The 23,003-nt window shown below is 37.4% G+C and overlaps 1 protein-coding gene across 4 annotated transcripts; it reads right to left on the bottom strand.

The window, feature by feature from the left end:
* Nucleotides 1-444: 444 nt before the first annotated feature.
* On the bottom strand, nucleotides 445-22,512 carry LOC310723296 (OX-2 membrane glycoprotein). 4 transcript variants are annotated; one of them, XM_083536096.1, is made up of 10 exons: nucleotides 22,363-22,437; nucleotides 22,144-22,190; nucleotides 20,354-20,431; nucleotides 19,335-19,541; nucleotides 19,084-19,153; nucleotides 18,662-18,982; nucleotides 16,194-16,523; nucleotides 12,063-12,347; nucleotides 7,512-7,613; nucleotides 445-2,324 (listed from the first exon to the last, which is right to left on the bottom strand). In XM_083536096.1, exons 5-10 carry the CDS (start codon nucleotides 19,151-19,153, stop codon nucleotides 2,320-2,322), a joined length of 1,113 nt encoding a protein of 370 aa, XP_083392222.1. In that variant the 5' UTR covers nucleotides 19,335-19,541; nucleotides 20,354-20,431; nucleotides 22,144-22,190; nucleotides 22,363-22,437; the 3' UTR covers nucleotides 445-2,319. The 4 variants fall into 4 exon arrangements, with proteins under 4 accessions (XP_083392222.1, XP_083392221.1, XP_083392223.1 ...); XM_083536095.1 differs by lacking the exon at nucleotides 22,144-22,190 and having other exon boundaries at nucleotides 22,363-22,512; XM_083536097.1 differs by lacking the exon at nucleotides 22,144-22,190 and having other exon boundaries at nucleotides 19,335-19,537; nucleotides 20,404-20,431; nucleotides 22,363-22,512.
* Nucleotides 22,513-23,003: the final 491 nt, after the last annotated feature.

Raw genomic sequence — 23,003 nt, 5'->3', positions numbered from 1 at the left:
CTTACTCGTTTACCTGCTTTTTTTTTTTTACAGTAAATATCAACAAATTGTAGATCTAAAATTGCATACATCAGTTTTTAAACTAGAGCACAGTCACAGTATGTAGAGGTTACACAAATGTGGAGTTTTTCTGAACCAGTGTCTCGTATATGTTTAATAAGGGGAGTGGTAGATTTGTGATTAAGACATTACTCCACAACTCCTGGGCCCCCTGAGAGGAATGCATGTTGCACTGGATAAGAAAGTCTGACAAATGTCATAAACAATAATGTAATATAACTGCAGTCTGCCACACTAAGCTACAATCCTATCAAAAACCTCAAAACACAAGAATTGGTCTGATTGACACACACACACACACACACACACACACACACACACACACACACACACACACACACACACACACACACACTTTTTGCACAAATAACCACTGCTAAGCCATCAATGTTTAGAGTATTTATTATTATATGTACAATTTATTTGCCACTGTGTGTTGCCTCATTGTGTTGTTTCCACATGTACACTTGTTTGTTGTGTCCTTGGTAGTTGTGTGTTTTTGTGTTAATTTATGCTGTTTCATGGAGCACCTGGAGGAACTGTGTTTCATTTCACTCTGTACTGCACTGTATATAGATGAAATGGCAATAAATGCAAATACATTGGCTGTTAGTACAATAATATACACTACTAAAAGCCACGTGAGACCGATATTAGACATAAATACATTCATTTAATAAAAGAAGACACAAAAAATGGACTAAGACATCAGCCATCTGATTAGAAGGTCATGAGTTGAAATCTCAGCACCACTCTGACAGTCCCCAACAGCTTCCACTGCTGGGCTCTCGAGCAATGCTCTTAACCTGCTCAGGTGTATAAATTAGATAAAGTCGCTCTGCATAAACAAATGAAGAATGCAAACTTTAAACCAGGGGCCAGTGCTGTGAATGAACACCAGTACTGGCATTGTTCATATTCATTTCTCCAGCTTTCATGTATCAAGTGTGATAAAATTCTGCACAATATATTTTCATGAGTATCTTTTAGCTTCATTAATCAATCACATACAAAATAAAATACAGAGGGAGGTAGTAGCTCAGTGGTTAAGACATTGAATCACAAGTTCAAATCCCAGCACCACCACACTCTACTGCTGGGCCCTTAAACAAGGCCCTTAAACGCTCAGTTGTAAGTCACTCTGGATAAAGGTGTCTGCCAAATGCCGCTAAAATGTAAATACCAAGGTGTGCAATATACAGAGTTTTATTTGAACTCTCTGCAATTGTCTTGTGACAGCAAAGAAAAGCAAGAACAAAACACCCTTCTTCAGTCCGCATTTCCGACTGTTCTTCCAGTGCTCGATGACACACTTTGGATTAAGTACAGTATAGTGTGCAAAATAAAAAAAAAAAGGATTTTACATTATTATAATCTGCCAAAGCAAAAAAACTTAGCTAAGAAGACGTGTGCGAATAAATTAACTTGAATAACATCATACATTGTGAGATACAATTGTCATTTTTACATCCTAAAGCTGTCTAGAAAAAGATTCTGCAGACGGCCACTACACTACAGAGACTGTTTATCATTGTGCTGTGACCAATCAGGGAGCCCTGCTTTTTTTGTGTGTTTTTTTTTAACTCCGCCCACACGTCTTGTTTCAGGATTCTTTTTGTAATGGTCCTGGACACAAATCAAACACAGATCCTTCAGCGGCAGTCGTGTCATGTGGGAGAACTGCGTCTTGCAAAAATGTCTAGTAGGTAGTAATAGCGTAGTTGTAGCTGTTTTTAGATATTAGCTAACATATGCAAATTATTCATTTGAAACTAAAAGATTTGCAAAACGGCTTTTTTTTTCTTTTTTTTTTTCTTTTTTACATTTTTTTTGACGTCTCCTAAAATTACAACGCATTCTGATTACAGTTATTTCAAATGTTACAGTTTTAAATAATAAAATGTGGAAAGATAATTTTTTTAGCATAAAGTGATGTTAAGATGTGAGTTAATGATGAAGATTGTAAAAATATATTTTCTGGGTGGCGAAAATAAGGATTTCATAAACTTTGGCTTTGACTGCGAGACTGATATTTATATCAGACAATTAATGAAACTGACACGAGAGGTATTTAGGGATAACGAGTGCCCACCTTGCCCCATCCGTGTACCCATGTGACCACACCCCTGCTGGTGGCCCCTCATCTCAGGGAGCATTATTACAGGTGAGTGTAGATCTGAGTCTGTAGATCTGTCTCCGGTTAGGGTCCATTTTCCATGTCCTGATTTTAAAGCTTTCTCCATTTCAGTCTGAACTGCTTTATTCTGTAAAACCAAAAAGCGAAAATTTAAAATATCATCGTGCTTTTTAAATTCTGGAAATTGTCATAACACAACCTTATTTCAGCCAAATGACACTGGAGTCCAGCGGTGGACAGTAATGAAGTAAATGTAAATCTGTACTTTACTGAAGTATTTCAATTTGGGGAGATTTTTATTTTAAGTTCACTACATTTCAAAGTCAAATATCTCACTTTTTACTCAACTACATTGAGCGGTGAAAAGTAAGCCGGTGAAAGACGTGCCGGCCTGCGAGTGCACTCGGGCGAAAACTGGAAACTCGGGCGGGCGCTAAAGAAAGAAAGCGTGCTGACCTCGAGACTGTGGGTGAGCCCCGGTGTGAGTACAGGAAAGAAAAAGAAAGGAAAATAAAAGCTCTGCTTGGTGAACTTTTGCCCGTCTCTCTTTCTTCCAGCGTGGAACCAATGGGATTTTTACATACATTTTGTGAAATCAGTCGTTTCTTTTAATTTAATTGTGGATAAAAATGGAACCGGACAAACACGCAGCGAGTCTCCAAACAGGATCGAGCGCACGCTCTGTTTTACACGTGTTCTGATTGGCACTTGGTGTATCTACTGATCACCAACATACAGTTCAGCATCAGTTCAACATCAAGCAGAACATTTAGAGAGGAATAAATGATGAAACTCCAGACTCAAACTCACCACAACACACGTGACTTCACTTACACCATTTTTTTTAAAGTAGTTGATAAGAAGGTTTTGGGCTCATGATGATGCTTCTTTCATCCAGTTTGAAATCAAGCCTGGCAACACCGGCACCATGTGGCATTTGGGTCACTTTGTGCAAGACCATGTGATCCAGTCCAATATTTTAACAAAGGAAGTAACAGCAAGTAACAGGAAGTAGACCTGTTAAATCTTTTGTCAAATTTCTTGAAAGTTTCGAAGGTAACAGGACGGGGACTCCTTGTTCAAGGGAACATATAAATCCTTGTGGTATCAGTTTGGGAAAAACCACATATGGTAAAGTCATATGTTCCAATCCTTTTTTTTTTCCAAATAGTGCTAATGTATAGACATGTAGAGGTGGTTTCTCCTTTTGCCTGTAAATTCAACATTAATGTCATCTCCTTTTTTATCTCAGGATGATTAATTGAGTGAGGAAGCCACCCAACATGTCCTGCAGCTTCTTTACTGTTATACACACCGTAATTTTTTCCCTTTTCTCCTCCAAAAAAATGGAGGAGAAATCATTATGCTAAATGAGTAAGAATGAACAGTAAGTCCTGGATCTTTTGACAGATTGATTATTCTCGGTATTCTGTTTCCTGTGCACATGCCCAGTTTCTGCTCTCAGAGCACGGCAAGATCAGGGCATATTATCCTGTTAGTTCCTATTCAAATAAAAAGTGTTAAAGATAATGTTGAAGAAACAGGAAACCGAGGCCATGTGAGAAACGCTGTGGTATGTACACAGGAAATGCCTATAGATCTCAAAAATATTGAGTGGCATAACTGAAGAGTGTTGTGTGTGGGGTTGTGGTTTAAAAGGTGTCTGGTAAAAAAAAAAAAAAAAAGAACTGCTGCTTTTTTTTATCACCTTTCAACCACTTGAACAAAGAATGTACAAAAACTCTACTATGATGCTGAGAATAGTGTATCTACATAGAGCCTGTGAAAAGTCTAGAAAGGGTTTTTATGGTTTTTGAGAGACATGTGCAAGTTCATTTTGTTTCTGTGAGGTAAACTCTGTAATGTAACGGTAAAAATATTAATTTTGACCAAACAGATATTTAAATGTCCAGACGTTGCACTTTATTCTCATCGTCTCAATCCTTCCTAAGCATAAAGAACAGCTTAAAACACTTTCGGCAGTTCACAGTTCGTTTCTCCAAACATTTATCTGAAATACTTTGAGGTGCCAATTATAAGGCTTGTAAAGGTGTTGTCCACTATTTGGAGATTTCTTCACAATGCAGTTCATCCCAGAGCAGTTCAACAGAATTTAGGTGCGGCAACTGGGCAGGCCGTTCCATGATAGATGATGTCACTCCAGACGTCTGTTTGCTCTCTAAATAACTCTAACAGAGCTCAGACGTACGCTTCGGTTTCCTGTTAACCTTTTGGTAGCCTCTCTGGGTTTTCCTTAAGTTCTCTTCTTGTGTTTTCATCAACTTTGCAGGGTCGTCCTGATCTTTCTAATGGTTCTGTGGTGCTACATATCCCTCACTTATGGATGATGGGTTTCACAGAGTACCATGGTACATTTAGAGCCTTTGAGAATTTTTTATATCCCTCTTTTGATTGGTACCTTTTAACAATTACTGAACTGTCTAACATATTATACAGAAGGTATACTGATCGATGCTATTGTAATTATATTAGTTATTTGTCGTGTATTGTTTCCGTTTTGTGATGTTTGCAATCGGTTGCACTTTATATGGCGAGAACAAGTTACTTTTTTCCTCAGCTCTGTGTTTCTGGATGTAGCTCTATGTTGTGTGATGTAGCACTATGCTATGGTCCCAGAGAAACCTTGACTCATTTGACTGTGTACTGTGTCAGCTATATATAGTTGAAATAACAATCAAAGCTTCTTGACCTGTCTTGAATTAAGTCCCAAGACTTTTAGTTTAGTGGTATGGGCTCATGCATTGGGCTCTGAATCGCAAATGCCATAAATGTAAATGTAAATGATGGCCGGTGTATGCTATTTACTTACAGACCTCATTTCGAATGTGACTTAACTCTGAGGCTGGAATAGAGCCAGGAATATGAAATGGAGTGCAGATTATATATCAGTGGTGGGCGTTTAGGGACAGCAAGGCCTTCTCTGCTGGCCTAAACACTATCAGAAGCACTGACCTACACGTACCACCTAAATTCTAATATTTGTTCCATGAAATTGTATTAATTCATTCCAAACAGTTTATTCTCTTCATTTCATAGTGTTTCTCTTGACTGCTGAAGAACAAGGACAAGATCATGAAAGATGTGAAGTTTGATATGCCAATAAGGTCAAATAATATCGAGTTAGAGATCAATAAAGAGTATATAAAAAATGTTTTATATATATTCAAACACACACACACACACACACACACACACACACACACACACACACACACACACACACACACTTAAGCACAATGGTGCTTAGCGGTCAATAAGTGAAAAGAAAAATGAAATAATGGAAATAATGGCTACAGGAAGCCAACTCAATCACTTCCCTTTACAGCTCTTGGGCGAAGCTTGGTTTTCACGCTGCGATCTTAGGAAAATATCCTGCTTAAGAGAATAATATTCCAGGAAAATAAAAACTCCGGCTGCTGTTGGAAAATCATCAGAGACATGGTGGTGTGATGAATGACCCTGAGGAAAATTATGTTCTAGAACAATTCGATTGCTGGAAAACAACTTTCAGTTCTCTTAAGCTTTAGCATCTATAAACACTCACACCCTCATCAGCCTTGGTTTTCTTGCTGTATTGAAGTTCATAAGACAAAAAAAGACACAGCTTGTTACGTTTCTGAGATTTTGCAAAAAATCATCTGTCCTGAGATGTCAGAAAACTCGGAGCGAGAGATTTCCCAGAATTCACCAGTGCTTTGGTCTCATAGGGGAAAACACATAACTCATAATTGAACTTATGAACTTGTCTTTGTGTCTTAGCATTCTGTTTGAGATATATTCTAACTTTGACTGCACACACACACACACACACACACACACACACACACACACACTAGACACACAATGTTAGTTAGAGGCTCCAAGTGACAGAAGCTGAACATAGAGACCCGTATAAATCCTCCTTCTGTACTCCACAGTGACGGTCCCTTTTAATATGGAAATTAAAGCAAACAATGTTCGCACATACAGTACAAACCAGAGAGAGACAGAGAGACTGACACCGAGCCATAAGGACGTGAGGACACTGGGGAAAAAGTCCAGCTGTGGAGAATCACTACAATCACATTAGAGCACTAAAGCTCAGTTCTCACAGAGCGGTGCAGGAAAAATGCGCTCTGTGACCCGTTTTCCCCTTAACCCCGTCCTCTCAGATCCACAAACTCAAGTCAAAATTAACTGAACCGCAAAGCCCTGGTCACTGAGATCCAGAATAAACACACTGATCCTTGTGTGCTGAAGGTATTAATGTCTTTCTTGCATCTGGCTTTCATGGATCTCACCCAGGCTTCACCCACAGCTTTGTTCATCTTTCATTAATTAGAAATTCACCTGACCATTTTTGTTTCATCTCACTGAGACATTTTAAGCCAGAAATTACTCCCAAAGAGCATTTCATATTGTGTGGAAGTGAACGCAATATAACTGAAACCATTATCAGGCCGTGCAAATATATCTAATAAAACGTATAATAATACAGTCATTATGACACCACGACTACAGACACCATCAGTATTACTGAGAAGTGCAGTAGAACAGAGCGCTGCATCACACACAGGATCTCATACAGTGAGAACTTCATCACTAAAGCAAGAAACACAATGAACACAATTCAACACGTCTCCTTTCACTGGAGCCACAACTGCACCTTCACAAACATCATCTCCAGCAGAAGCGTCGATATTCACCTCAGAAAATGACTTTAGTTCATTTTTGTGCATTTTTTTACAGTTCATTTCTGTTTCCCTGGGGATTTGAAATAAAGGCAAATTAAGTGTTTTTTGTGCAAATTCTAGAAAAAAGAAAACGCCTATCTATCTATCTATCTATCTATCTATCTATCTATCTATCTATCTATCTATCTATCTATCTATCTATCTATCTATCTATCTATCTATCTATCTATCTATCTATCTATCTATCTATCTATCTATCTATCTATCTATCTATCTCACTCATTTGGAAACGTCTGTGATCACCTCACTGTGCATAAAAAATGCACTAAGAGCTCGAACACACCAGAACTTCACTCAGACACACAACATTGTACATGAGACCAGCTCCCGAAGTCAGGTGTCCTACTGCGAGCTACTGGTACAATTTAGATATCATCTGTACAGGAAAATAAGAGAGGACGTGTGAACCCTATTGTGGCATTGTTACTCTAATTGTGTTAAAAGATTAATAGGACACAAATATAACCCTGCTACAAAGGGGAAATCACACACACACACACACACACACACACACACACACACACACACACACACACACACACACACACACACACACTTACCATTACTACGCAGAACACACTTCCACAGGCAGATGCACATGCAGATGATCAGAAGGAAGGCCACTGCAGTCACTGAGATCAGGATGGTCAAAGCGGTTCCAACTGAGATAAAGAAACAGTTTAGTTATTCATCTCATTTTATATTGAACTCATACACGACACCTTCTCACATAATGAAGGCTAAAGTGTGTGACATTCAGTGATGGGTCGTGCAGTTCATACCTAGACCTTCGGTGCTATCCAGAGTCAATTCTCCTCTTAACACAATCACTATGACATCACATCTATTGAAACCATCAGTATTACAGAGAAATGCAGTAGAACAGAGCGCTGCATCACAGACAGGATCTCATACAGTGTGAATGAATGTCATCACTAAAGCAAGAAACCTAATTAACACAATTCAACACTTCTTCTTTCACTCTAGCCACAACTGCACCTCCCGCATACATCATCCCTAGCAGAAGCATCGATGTTTACCTCAGAAAATTAAGAAATTAAGAAAATTAATAAATAATGAGGCACAAAAACATTGAAACATAAGTGATTCTGCTAGAGTTTAAGCCAGCAGAGAAGGCCTTGCCTGCCATGATGACCCGCCCCTGAAAAAAAAAAACCACTCCTTGGAGGGTTTTTATATATTTCTAACACAAGGCCAAAGCGCTACAGTAAAATGCATTTCAGATCAATTCAGAAAATGTTCACTAACAAACAAAACCCATCTATTTTTAAAGAATTTAACTCATATTGTCCAATCACAGCTCTCGGCTGTATTCAGGATCATTCTCTTTTTATAGCCATTTCTAACATTAGGTGTATCATTTCTTCACTTTTAATGCTCTATATTATGTAATTTCAATAAAAAAAGGGAAAAAAACATGGCCACCTCTGAGTTCGACTTTTGTTAGTTAGCTAACCATGATAAGTGATGTGCATTGTTCTGAGAACAAAACAGAAAATTCAATGTGGTACATTTCACAGCGGGAATTTGTCTGATTAACAGTGGTTCCATAGATTACATGCAGTATAATTAGTTTGAAGGTTTCTGTTCGGCCAGTTTGATTTGAAATCACTTGATTGATTCAGGGTTGAGATAATTTCCTGAGGCGTGAAAAGGAATTCTGAGTTGAAGTTAAGATGATCAGCCAAATTTAGCCTCGCCATGCAACGTTATTAGAAGTAGTGGACAGAGGTAAATCGTTCCTGTATTTGAATGAAAGGTATTAAAAAATAACTCCTGTAACAGTAAAACGTCTTTTACATTTCTGCTTGAGTAAAAGAACTGGAAGTACAACAAAGGACAAATGCAACAAAGGAAACCCAGAACTGTTGAGCTTCTAGAATCCTGTAACAGACAACTAAGGGACAACATTCCTCTCCCACAACTTCAGCAACTGGTCTCCTCGGTTCCCAGATGTATACAGACAGAAGACATGATGCTACACAGTGGTAAACGTGGCCCTGTCCCAACTTTTTTGAGACGTGTTGCAGCCATGAAATTCAAAATGACCTTATTTTTTTCCTTAATATTGTATATTACAGTGGGTTTTTTTGTTTGTTTTACTGTGGAAAGAATATGGATTTAGGAGATTAGAAAATCATTACATTGCATTTTTATTTACATTTTACACAGTGTCCCAACTTTTTTGGTATTGGGGTTGTAAGATAATGCTGTAAACATTCGAATGTAGTGAAGAAAGATTTCCCAAAATGAAAATACTACTAATAAAATCCATATAGATACTGTTTTATAAAGTGTACATATTCATGTTCAAGTACACCAATATGAATAATAACAAACAAAGACTGCTATTTAAAAATTACATTCAACCCAAAGCCCTTTTTTTTTCTAGATTTATTACTACATAGTGACTTTATAAACTCTGGGCATAGTGACTTTATAAACTCTGTGGTCATGGTGATGTTTGTCTCCTCTTGTATTTGTCTTTATGTATGAGAATTCCCACTACTTAGCTGAGACCTGTGTGTGTGCTGGTATACACTCCTCTGCTGGAGAAACATTTTTGGATGTTTTCTTTGCATGATTGCACCAGCTGCTTCTTATCCCTGTTTTGCTTTTTCTCTCTAGAAGAATTTGCAGTGGGAGAGCAGGAGCCAGGAAAAGCACATGGACAGAACAATCAGCAAATTATAGTTAACTCATGTTGGTTTCCAGTTTATATCTATTTTTCTAGATTATATTTATTAATGTCAACATTGCAGGTGAAAAAAAAAAAAACTAAAGTAAGAAAATCTTTAAAAGATTTCCATTCAACATTCCACTCGAAATATTCTCACATTCTCTTATGAACAAGACTCACATTTTAACCCACACTTTCTCCATGTATGTTTTCTTCTCTTCACCTCCCTGAGCACTGAGATCACATTTGGTCACTGCATGCAACCTTGAGGTAACCATGGACAATCAACTGTCCATTTTTATTTCCTCAGGTGCTTGTTCAGTGACTCTTCATCTCATGACTGGACTACTGCATCTCACTCCTGGTTGGTTTATCTCTGAAAATAATTTAACCTCTTCAAGTATGCAGCCACAAAGCTCCTTAAGGTTCTTCCACACCAATTGCGACACTCCCTCCACTGGCTTTCTGTAGCTGTTGCATCAAATTTAAAACTTCGGTGCATCCCTACACAGCATTTATTTGACCTCAAACTGCACCATGCTTCTTTCCTCATCAACCACTGCTCGACTGGTTCAACCATATCTCAGGGAACGAGAAAGGAATGCTTCCAGGTTCTTTTCTGGTCTAGCACATAGGTGGTGGAATGAATTTCCACTCATCAGAATTGATTTATTCATGGAGACTTCAAAACATTTTGAAGATTGTTTTGGATAAGGGCATCTGCTAATTGTGATAACTGTATATGTTAATGAGCTGCAATCTAATTGGTCAGGAGAAGTCAGGTCCGGCAAGGTCTTCTCTGCTGGCGTAAACTCTATCAGAGTCACTGACTTACGTTTTATTATATTATTCTGCATAAATATATGTATTTGATTATTTCCAAAAGTCTATTCTCTTTATTTCATAGTGTTTCTCTCTTGCTGCTCCAAGTAGTGTCTGTTTACGTTGGAGTTTCTATCCAATCAAGAAATAAACACTTGCAGGTGCTTGCAGTGTAAAATTCATGCTGCTTAAAGCCTGTTGCTTTTACCAATTGGATTTCGAGTGGGTGGCATTGGGGCCATCTAGCAGGCGTACAGTAACATCAGTATCCTTTTAAAAGCTCTGACATGTAGGAGTTGGTGTTGGATCAATGATGATCTCAAAAGTTGAGCTCTTTCATGAGTTGCTCATTAGCTTCTGATTCCACAATGTCAAATGACTGATCATTACTCGTAATCACCCCCTCATGGTAGTTCTCACTTTTCAGTGTTCTGTATTGTTTAAAGACTATAATCACACTCTTGATGTCACCCAAATGAGGACGGATTCCTTTTTGAGTCTGGTTCCTCTTAAGGTTTTTTCCTAATAAAGTCTAAGGGAGGTTTTCTTTGCCACAGTCGCCCCAGTCTTCATCATCAGGGATAAACACTTATATAAATACTTATATTCACTTATATAAATAGTTTTTTTTTACAATCTTACATTCTGTAAAACTGCTTTGAAGACAATGTCCATTGTGAAAAGTACTATACAAATTAATTTGAACTTGGACGTCTGCATTTTCCTGTCTTTTGATTGGACGGTTAGTATCAAAAGCTCAAATATATTTGTGTGGTTTTAATAGCAGATTTTTCATTCCACAATGACTGTCTGATTTGGACGCAGATACAATTTCAGGGACATTTACAAAACGTTTTAAGAAAAGCTGGGCGTCGGGAGGAAAGGTTCGGCCAAAACAGCTTGAAACAATCGTTAAGCTCATGTAACATTGTGACATTTGTGGTTTCTTTTCACTAGAATTTGCATTAAAAAACACAGTTTGCCCTCAATTCAAATCCTCAGGAAAACCGTAATACATAAGGAAAAAATGCAGAGAAAACCAGGGTCATTTGATGAGGTGAATATCGACGCTTCTGCTGGAGATGATGTATGTGGAGGTGCAGTTGTGGCTACAGCGAAAGGAGATGTGTTGAATTGTGTTAACTGGGTTTCTCGCTTTATTAACGACATTCTCACTTTGTGAGATTACTGTGTGTGATGCAGCGCTCTGTTCTTCTGCACTTCTCTGTAAGTGAATAATGTGGCATCATGATGATGGTGATAAGAGGTGGATTGATTCAGGCAGGACACCACTAAAGGCCTGGGTGTGAAATGTATAACCTGCAACTGGACAGGATATAAAACGTTGGTCAATTTATTTGACCAAACTCAAATCCTTTAGGAGAATTTTTCCATACTAATGGATACAATATACAATACACAAAAGGGTATTATGCCGATACCTATTTCAGTTCATCAATTTCACTGAACATATTGACTTTCTTCAAACCGAATAACACTTGGTTACATCAAACATTTTTTTTTCAGTTCATTATAAAATGAGAATCTCTAATTTTCTACCTCCTACAGGTTATAGAGTTACACTCACGCTTGGTGTTCATGGACACAGCGATGGCCGACTCCAGGCCTTTGTGGTGGACCAGACATTTGACAGAGACGTCTTTTAGCAGGTCTGCCTTCAACATTAGTGTGCTGATGACCAGCGTCGTCCCATCATCCTGCTGTGTGACTGTGAATGTCGGTGCTCCCAGGGTTCTGTTATCCCTCTCCACGTTCCACACGATCTCAGCTTTGGGCCGAGCCGCGGCGGTGCAGTTCGCCTCGATCACACCCGGAGACGTGGTTTTGTAGCTCACCTGAGGTTTGGGCAGAACTGCAGAAGGAGAACGCAATAACACACCATATTAGAACAGCATGGGGTTTTATTTTTTGCAAGAAACAGTGTTAGAAAGTCTGGCGCTATGGGGATGTGTGTGCGCTAGTAGGGAATGTCTGGAATCCACTAGCATGAAAAAAAAATTGGGACTGTGCAAAATGTAAATAGAATGCAATGATTTGAAAATCTCATAAATCCATGTCCTATTCAAAATTAAAAAATTGTAAAAAAACATTAAATGTTTAAACCGAGAGTATATACCATTTAAAGGAAAAAATATCATATGGCTACGACTAAAAAAACTTTTTAAACAGTGGAAGGTCTAGACTGCAGGCAGTTCAGCTCAGCACATCTCTTCTACTACCAAGTCATGCTAGTACAAAGTATGCAGTTAGCATTGTCTTTTTTAAATATACAAGGCCTTCCCTGAAAAGGGTGTTTTCTGGATAGAAGCATTTAAATCGTGTATATACCTTTCTGTATTGATGGCACCTTTCCAAATGTGCACCATCAGAGATTCATGTTTTTAAACTGAGCTTTTTGAACAAGCCACATGGTCCCTCTCCTCTTTAGTCCAGGGGATGTGGTGTCCATGGTTTCCAAAACGAAAAGAAAATTTCCATTTGTCTGAGGCACAGATTTCCACTTTGCCTCAGTACAATTTAAATGAACTTTGACCCAGAGAGGATGGCGCTGTTGGATCATGATCACACATGCCTTTTCCTTTGCATGATAGAGATTTAACCTGCATTTGTGAATGACTCGGCAAACTGTGTTCACCAACAATGATTTCTGGAGGTGTTAATGAGCACATGCAGTACATAATCATGACTGAGGGCCCGAAGATCACCAGCATCTTATATTGATTTTCACCCTTGTCCCTTGTGCATAGAGATTTCTCAGGATTCTTTAAATGATGAGATATTCAACTGTTTTGCAATTTGATATTGAAGAATATTATTCTGAAATTGTTCCACAATTTGCAGACACAGAGCTTCACAAAATGGTGAAGCTACGCCCATCTTTACTTCTGAGTGACTCTGCCTCTCTTCTTCTTCTTTCGGCTTCTCCCATTAGGGGTCTCCACAGCGGATCATCCGTCTCCATACCCCCCTGTCCTCTACATCTGCCTCATTCACACCAACTACCTACATGTCTTCCTTCACCACATCCATAAACCTCCTCCTTGGTCTTCCTCTTTTCCTCCTTCCTGGTGTCTCCATCCTCAGCATTCTCCTACTGATATACCCCATGTCCCTCCTCTGCACATGTCCAAACCATCTCAATCTCACCTCCCTCACCTTGTCTCCAAAACGTCCAACATGCGCTGTCCCTCTAATAAACTTGTTTCTAATCCTGTCCATCCTCATCACTCCCACCATTCATCTTACTGACCTGTTGGGAATTAGTTGCAAAATGTTTTTCCAGCTGTTTAATTTTATTATCACTTTTGCCAGGCTTTTGATGCCTCGCACCAAATTTAATTAGAATTGTTGTAGCCATAAAAAAATAATAAATTACCTATTGTTTTCTTAAAATGATACATTTCCTCAGTTTACACACCTAAAATGTTTTTTATGTTCGATTGTGTTTAAAATATGGGTTTATGAGATTTGCAGTTTTTCTTTACATTGTACACAGTGTCCCAATTTTTTTCGAATAGGGTTTATATGTAATTATAATTGTTTATTTAGCATTTTTTTCTCCATTATCTGCTTTATTATTATTATTATTATTTTATTATTGTCATTTTAGCTATGTAGCAAAATTGTTTGTAGAACAATTTGTCGGCTCAAAACAGCATCCTTCATAAAACAGTAGTTAAAACAAGCAACAATAACTAACTAACTATGTTAATTATGGCAGGAGCCACAGATTTCATACTGTAAGAATAAATAAATCATTTATAAATCTTTTTTACTTTTTGAGCTAAACAGATGTGAAGTTTTACAAAAAAACATTTTTTTTCACTGTTAAAAAGTTGACTTTAACTAACGATTCCATTGTTAAGTTGTATGTGCAGTTAGCGGCTGTTATAGAAACATTTTTTGTTTAGAGTACAAATACAATTTTTCTATAACAGGATCACACACACATACTTACATTGCATTACATCATTATTTTTTACTTTATTAATTTATCACATGTTCAGATTTGTTGTGGAAAAAGTTCTAAATGTCTGCCATTTGCATGATGGTTTCCCTAAAAAACAATGTAGTTAGAATGTTTGAGTTGATGGTTGTGAGATCGGGACCGAGTGGGACAGAGTATGAGCGACAGACCTGAAATTGAGTCGAGATTTCTTGACGCACAAGAGCGTGAGTGTTGGACTAAAACAACAGACTGAATAGAAGGAAAGAGAACGCTAGAAGGAGTGAGAGGGAGTGTGAGGGAGGAGGTGGGAGAGCACAGAACGAGGCAGTGTGGAACACAATCATGCATTTCATTCCCAGCCTCCTGTACAATTCCTCATGTTTACAATGCTCTCATTTATCCTTCTCTCTTTTTTATTCTCCACTTTTTGTGAACTTTCCTCATCTCACATCACACTCTCCAGCTGCAAACTGGGCTGGATTTGAGTTTCTCTTCATCTCATTTCCCATTTAAGCTCTAAATCTGAAAGGTCACTGATTCGCATTATTCTACACTTCATTCATGGTAGAGTACATTATAATATTTAATTATTCAGAGAATGAAAGCGTCTGTACAACATGACAAACAATTTTGTGTGGGCAACACGTTCTTATATAAAGCTTCATAATATTTATTTATGCTTTAGAATTTTTATATTTATTATAAAAAATTAATAAATATATGTAAATTTTGTATAAAGTAAAAAAAAAATATTTCTTTACAATATAAATTTATTATTGCTATTATTAGTCATATTATGGTTTAATACTATTATAAAACTTTTTTTAGACAAATTATAATTTGTTTTTTTTTTCTATTTCACGATTCAAGACTTATTATTATTATTATTTTTTGTCATTATAAAATGTTTTATATTTTGACACTTATTTTTATAATAATTAAAATAAATAAATAAAGATTTCTCTCTTTTTTGCTTTTTTATTTGATCTCATTTCATATTGTTTCTATTTTTCCTCTATTATATGCTTTTTCCATAAATAATATATTTTTTTATGTATATTTTTAATTACAGTTCACTTTTTATTGCTTCTCCCCCTTCCTTTTTTTTTAAGACAGATTATGCCTCTTATTTATTTATTTATTTATTTATTTATTTATTTATTTATTTATTCTAAATAAATAATTTCCTCCTTCAAGGAAAGTCATTATTATAGTTTTTTTATTCTTGATACTTTTTATGTTTTCTGCTTCATTATTTTTGCTAATTATAATAATTATTTAGAAAAATGTCTTTTGCATTAACTTTTGAATCTTCTTTTCATTTTTTTTCCTTTACTCGACTGCTTGTTTCCTTATTTTATTTACATTTTTTTGCTATTAATAATTTTTTTATTGCCTTTTTATTGATTTATTTATCATTTATTTATTTATTTATTTATTTATTTATTAATTTTTTGAGCTGTTTAATGGTGGAAGGAAGCTGATATATAAACAGTACTAGTCCCAAATACAATATCTGGGAATTTCACGTTTTTTTTTCCTCAACAAAATTCAATACCAGAAGTTTTTTATATTCCACGTAAGATTTAAAATATTTTACAGGAATGTTGAAATGTACAGTTGACTAATGACTAATCAGGAATCAGCTTCTGATACACAGCTTAACTTCCTGTTCCTGTTCTTATCCTCATACACAGAAGCTCATTGTCTTCACTACCTTCTATTGTAAATAGTTAGTGAGTGACGCACCAAAGACGATGAGGCAGGAGGTGGCGCTCTTGGTGCCTTCTGGGTAGGTGTGGAACTGGCAGGTGTAACAGCCCTCATCCTCCACGGTCACAGGATAAAAGGTGAGCTGGGAGTCTGATAGAGAACGAGTGAGGCTTGTCCGTTCTGCATAATTTTTCTCGATCATGGGGTCGCTCCGTTTAGCGAAAGACGCCACATCGTGTGACACCCCACGTTCTACCACTTTCTTCCATAGAACCTGCTGCACTTTTTCAGGCAGGCCATAGAGGCAGGACAGAGATGCCTGCTTACCTCTCACCACTGTCTTATTGCCACCCTGTCTCACTGAGGCTAGATGAAAAACAGACAGACAGACAGACAGACAGACAGACAGACAGACTGACGTTAAAAGGCTATGGTGGAACATTCCCAACTTTACCTTTAAGATCCATATTCCAAGTCCCAGGTTATCATCTGATACATCACCATGCTGATTTATAGAAAACATGCATTAAGATTATGCTCATAAGCAGAACATTTGCATAAACCACACCCAATTTATTCCATAAACATCATATTTATATAAACGTATTGAACACATTTGGCATCAATTAAAATGTTGGCTTTATCTGATGCCTCCTTACTTCCTATTGATCTTTACCTGACCAATATCTTCCCAGAAAAGTGGAGCTTATTATAACAGCAAAAGGAGACTAAATGTGGAACAGTATCTTTAAATAAAAACACGTACCAATATTATACTCAGGTGTCCATAAACATTTGTCAAGTTTATTTCTATAGCACTTTTCACAATTTGTCCATGTAATCTATATCACTGAGAGAGCAGGAACAGAACTAGAACAAAAAAAGTTTAACACTGAGCCTTGTGGTACACCAGTGCAGAGTCTGCAGAGAGCAGATGTGGAGGCCAACCTGATATGAACTTTCAGATATGAAGGTTGAAACTGGATTGATGCAAGTTTAACCGATAACTGGCATGAATTGAAACAACTGAAACATCTGTGTTGATTATACAACACATAACCTCTCAGTGACCTTTCAAACCGCAGTCTGGACATAACCAAAACATCAATTCAGACCATGTGTCTTGTGAACGTAAAACCTCTCACACACATCTAACGTCTAATCTCATAAATATGATCAAACATCTGGACTGGATACAGATAGATTTCATTATTGCGGAGAAAATACGTTGCTTCTCAAGTTTGCTTCACAGAATTTATATCTGGCATAAAATACAGCCAACATTCCACAACCTCAGAAAATCTGAAACACTGTGATTCTGAAATACTTTTGATGCTCCACAGAGAGATTTATTCACCTTGGAGAGAACATTTTTAATTAAACGGCGGGCTGAAATTTTCCTACTGTCTCTGAAATCTACCCTAAAATACATCTCAATTCTGAACTAGTGCAATGTTCTTGCAAAGCCTGGAGTGTAATATGAAAACACTACCTGAGGTCCGGTCATTATCAGGCCGTGCATTTCATACCAAAGCCTTCAGTATTCTCCTATAGTCAATCCATCTCCTAATACAATTATTATGATGCCACGTCTATAGAAACCATCAATATGATAGAGAAACACAGTAGAACAGAGCGCTGCATCACAGACCCACAAACTCAATGCAATGGACTCATGCAACACGTTTACTTTCACTGGAGCCACAGCTGCACTGCCTGCATACATTATCTCTAGCATTGATATTAACATCAATATGCTATAAATACTATCAAATAAACAATATACTAAAACAAATCGAAATACTTTATACACTATTTTGTATTAAGTAATAAAAAAAATAATACAAATTAATTGAAATAATTTACTTAAATAAATCCCTTCGCGCTGGTCCAGTGTGCATCTTGTAGACTCGTTACGGTCGACGACTAGCTCGCGGCGGCTCTACTCTGTTTTGTTTTTTTCGACTCCGAACAAATTTGACTTTGAGTACGGGTTTGTTCGTATCTGCGAAAGCTTGTAAAGTAAATATTTGTAAAGTGGGGAGCGTCTGTATTTGTATTTTTTCTCTGGTTTTGCTGTGCGTTCTTGTGCAAATTCTACAGGCAAGAAATCACAATAGAATAAATTATTCATGAAAAAGCTTAATAACTGTTTTGAACAGTTTTCCTTACGATGTCCAGCTTTTCTTCAAAAGTCTGTCGTGTAGAAGTCGTGTGAAGTGTATTTGAGACCAAATCATTTTTTTGTTAGCCGTTGTGGATGCAGATTGAGAGCTCTGGATTTATAATGCCTTAAATATACTGCTCGCTCTATCTGTCTGTCTGTCTATCTGTCTGTCTGTCTGTCTGGTTCCAGTCTTAGCTTAGGGTATAGCAGCTATATATATGTTCCCAGCCTTTCTGATTTGAGCTCATGACCGTCTGATTAGAAGTCCAACATCTTAATCACTGAGCTTCCTGTCATTAGCAGCATGTCCACAGTGGCCCGGTTTATGGGTACTCACCAGTGACCGTGAGACACGTCTGTGCTTCCTTGGAGCCTGTGGGATAAACATCGAAGATGCAGGTGTAGCAGCCCTCGTCCCGGGCACTGACACGTTTGATGAGCACCTTGCTCACATCATTTGCGCTGTCGATCAGCTCCACATGGTGCTGTCCGCTCATGCTGTCCGTCTGATCCGGTATGTACGAGATGAGCGTCTGGTTCTTCATGTCCAGCCAGCGTACCTGTTTCACCTGCTCTGATCTGGACTTGCTTAGTGTGCAGCTCAGGGTGAAGGGCTGATCCACCAGTGACTCCACCCGTGGAGGGGCCACCACCCTGCCTGTGAGACACAGCAGCAATCACACACATGCACAATGATCCAAGTGCTGAGGGATAGCAAACACAGACAAGCTTTCATACATTATGTTTTCAGTCACGTACCATGAATGCTTGCTACGAGAACCAGGAAGATGCAGATCTGCAAGCACTTTGGCCACGTCACCTCGAACATCTTAAGATAAATGTGTAGGGACAAAATGCTATTAACAGCTATTTAATTTTAAATCCTAATACTAATGTTTAATATTACTCCTAACACTAATGATACTAATTAATACTAATTAATACTAATGATATTAATACTGAACCCAAACTAATCCTAATACTGATACTAATTCAAATAAAGTACTAACCTTAATACTACTACTGCCAATAATAATTGTAATCCACTTGAGAAGTGTAGCTCAGTGATTAAGGCTGCAGGTTACTGATTGGAAGGTCGGGAATTCAAGCCTCATTATCACTTAGCTGCATTGTTGGTCCCTTGAGAAAGGCCCCTCATCTCTCTCTGCTCCCGGGACGCTGTATCATGGCTGACCCTGCACTCTGACCCCAGCTTCCTGTCAAGCCAGGATATTCAAAGACAGAATTTCACTGTGTGTAGTATACATGCGACATATAAAATAAAATCTATCCTTTTTTTTCTTAATCATAAACCTAATGCTAATACTAATGTTAATCTTAATCCTGATACTAATCCTAATTCAAATACTAAGACTAACACGAATCCTGATACAAATATTAATAGTAATTGGAATCTAAATACTAATCCTAAATACTAATAATATTAATCCTAACACTAAACCTACCTGTAATCCCAAACCAAATGCTAAGAGTACCACAAAGAATGATACTAAACCTGATTCTTATATTAATAGTAATTATAATCTTAATACTAATCCTCAATACTAATCCTACTACAAATAATCCTAATCCAAACCTAAACATAAATCTTAATGTAATAATAATCCGAATCCTTATCCTAATATTAATCTTAATACCAATACTAAAATAAATTCTTAACATGATACTAATCCTGATGCAAATATTATTAATAATAAGAATCCTAACACTAATCCTTAATACAAGTAATCCTAATCCTAATCCTAACATTGATCTTAATAAATTCCTCTTCACTCATGTCTTCTCAAATGCTGCTTTTGTTCTACTTAATGCAGTTTTTGAACGAAGAACTCATGCAGTGACACCTTTTTCTTTTGGTTTGTTCTATTTTTTACTTCCAAAGTCTCCTTCTTTTGTGGTCCACATGCACCAATGAATGTCATGAAATATTTGATGCTATAAATGTTTGTCATGAAACGATCTGTTTGAAGATTTTACTGATGAGTTTTAAACCCTTTATGAAACACACACTCATATTTGAGGCTGAAGTCCTGAAATCAGCTGGGCTTTATGTTACACGATCCTCATCGCTGCAGAGTTGAAGATCCTGTGATGAAATAAAAGTGTTTGGTTAACATTCAATTTCAGAATTAATAGATTTGGTCCTAAAAAAAAAAAAATAATAATAATAAAAAAAAAAATGGAGGATATATTTTGTATACACTATGTGGACAAAAGTATTCCAAGTATTCCAAGTATTCCTGGCTTTTCCAACCATATGTGGTTCTTCTCCAAAATCTTACCACATATCAGGACACAAGTGTTTTGGATGAAGTATCATAAAATTCTCTCCTTCACTTGAACTTGGAGACCCAGAACTGTTCCAGCCTGACAATGCCCCTGCGTACACACTTCATGAAGATCTGCTTTCTCCATTGGTTGGTAGATCTCCTGCTATAGAGCTCTTACAGTATTGAAAACTTTTGGGATTAATGTGAACAATGTTTGCACCTCAGGCCTCCTCACCTCACCTACAAGGTTGTACCAAAAAGTTTTGAGACTCGAGTGCCACAGATCCAAACGCTTTCTCCGAATGTCCTCCCGCAGATGCCTTCAAATCTGGCAGTAGCAATCGCTTTTGACGGTCTTGTTCCTGGGGACAAATTCTTGATGCACAATGCTACAAATGTCCAAAATGACAACATTGTGGACCTGCATGGCCTTTTTCAGTCTTTGAGATAATGTGCTCTTTCACTATGGGTTGTACCCGTACACCAAGGTTTCGTCACCGGTATTAATCCTTGACATGGAGGATGGATCGTCCACTGCACACTGATGGAGTTTGACACAGTGTTCCTTCTGCTCCTGAGTCAGCAGCCTGGGGACGAACTTGGCAGCAACATGGCGCATGTTCATATCATACGTGATGATCGCCTGGACTGTTCCGTATAAGACACTAATGATGGCAACGATGACCTTTGACTTCAAGATCACGCAGAAGTTGCAGAATGGTTTGGAAGTTTTTGGGGGTTGAGCTTTTTGAAGGTCTTCCTTATCTCTCGTTGTTTATTGTTGTTCCAATAATGAAATCGTAGACGTGGTAACTCACCTGGTCAGAATAGCACCAGCTGCACAGCGCCCGATGCACACAGGACATGTTTTTTGCCACACTGACCTGAAAAGTCGGTGCTCCCTGTGACTGTACGTGCAGCCTTGTGCTGCCATCTGTTGGCATGTTACAAAACTAGCCTTGAAACTTTTTGATACCACCTCGTACATCTGTACCTGACTTTACTAACACCCTTGTAGCTGAATGAGTCTCCACAAATCTCCAGCACACTCAAAAATCTAGTGGAACATCCTTCCAGAAGTGTGGAGGTGATTACAACAGCAAACGGGGAAAGAGGACGTTTACACATAATCTTATAGCCAATATAAAAGATTTACAATTTTGTTATACTTTTAAGGAAGAAATATCTAAAGGAACCCCTAAAGGTTTTCTAAAAGACAAAATAAATTGTTAATAAATACAGTTAATTAAAAAAGGATGTTTCTGATTATTGAGTATATTATAGTTTATGTATAAAACTGTTTAATATGTGAATCTTGAATAGAGAGATTTTTCCTTGCGCCGTGCACCAGGTTATGGATTTATAGGAAAATATTGTGTTCATTTGTTTCTATACACTTTTTATTCAAGTGAGAAAATAAATATTACTTTCATGAATATTACAGAATTAATGAATACATATTAATGATGAATTAATAAGTTAAGAATAACTGTGATTAAATCCAGCTGTGTATTCATATAAAACTCACCATTTTTAAGTAAATCTGTTGAATAAAATGTTAGAAATGTGCGAAATCTATAAAAGACAAAAAGTTCAGAATCTCAGATAAAATAAGATAAGATAAAATATACCTTTATTCATCCCACAGTGGGGAAATGTCTGTGTTACGACAGCAAAGAAAAATAAATGTTCAATATATATATATAAATAAAGCATTTATATGGAATAAATACTTAAAATTCTTTACCTTCGAAGGCTGAAATCTGCTCAGTGTGGAGCTCTTCCACTCCGGAGAGAAACTCGCTGCAGTTCGTCTTTGTCTCAATACCACCACCCCCCCAAACACACACACACACACACACACACACTCACACACACACACACACACACACACACACACACTCACACACACACACACACACACACACACACACACACACACACACACACACACAGGCCAGTACGTCGCTTTCCTTTCGGACAATGTCCATTGTTAAAAGTGCTCTAAAAATAAACTGATTTAAACTGAATTTATTCAATAGATTTTTGATTTGCCTTTTTTCCACCCCACAAATATGGTTTTACCTTCTTCCTGGTCGTGTTTTTATCATCTTCTAAAAGTGAAGACATCAGTTAAACCTACTTAAAAACTCTCTTTCTTTTCTTTCTTTATTTCGTTTGCACACAGCTCATCTTGAAATTATTCACAGCCCCTCACTTTTGCCACATTTTGTCATGTTACAGTCTCATTCCAAACAAATCACATGTACATCAGTATTCACAGCATCTGCTCAATACTTCTCAACCTCTCAAGCTCCATCAGGTTGGATGAGGAGCTTTAGAGCACAGTGATTTTTCAGGTCTCTCCAGAGATGTTCAGTCGTGTTT

The sequence above is a fragment of the Silurus aristotelis genome (genome assembly GCF_946808225.1).
Source record: "Silurus aristotelis genome assembly, chromosome: 3".
Taxonomy (NCBI): Eukaryota; Metazoa; Chordata; class Actinopteri; order Siluriformes; family Siluridae; genus Silurus; species Silurus aristotelis.
The sequence above is the reverse complement of the archived record's forward strand: the minus strand, read 5'-3'. Positions and strand labels throughout refer to the sequence as shown.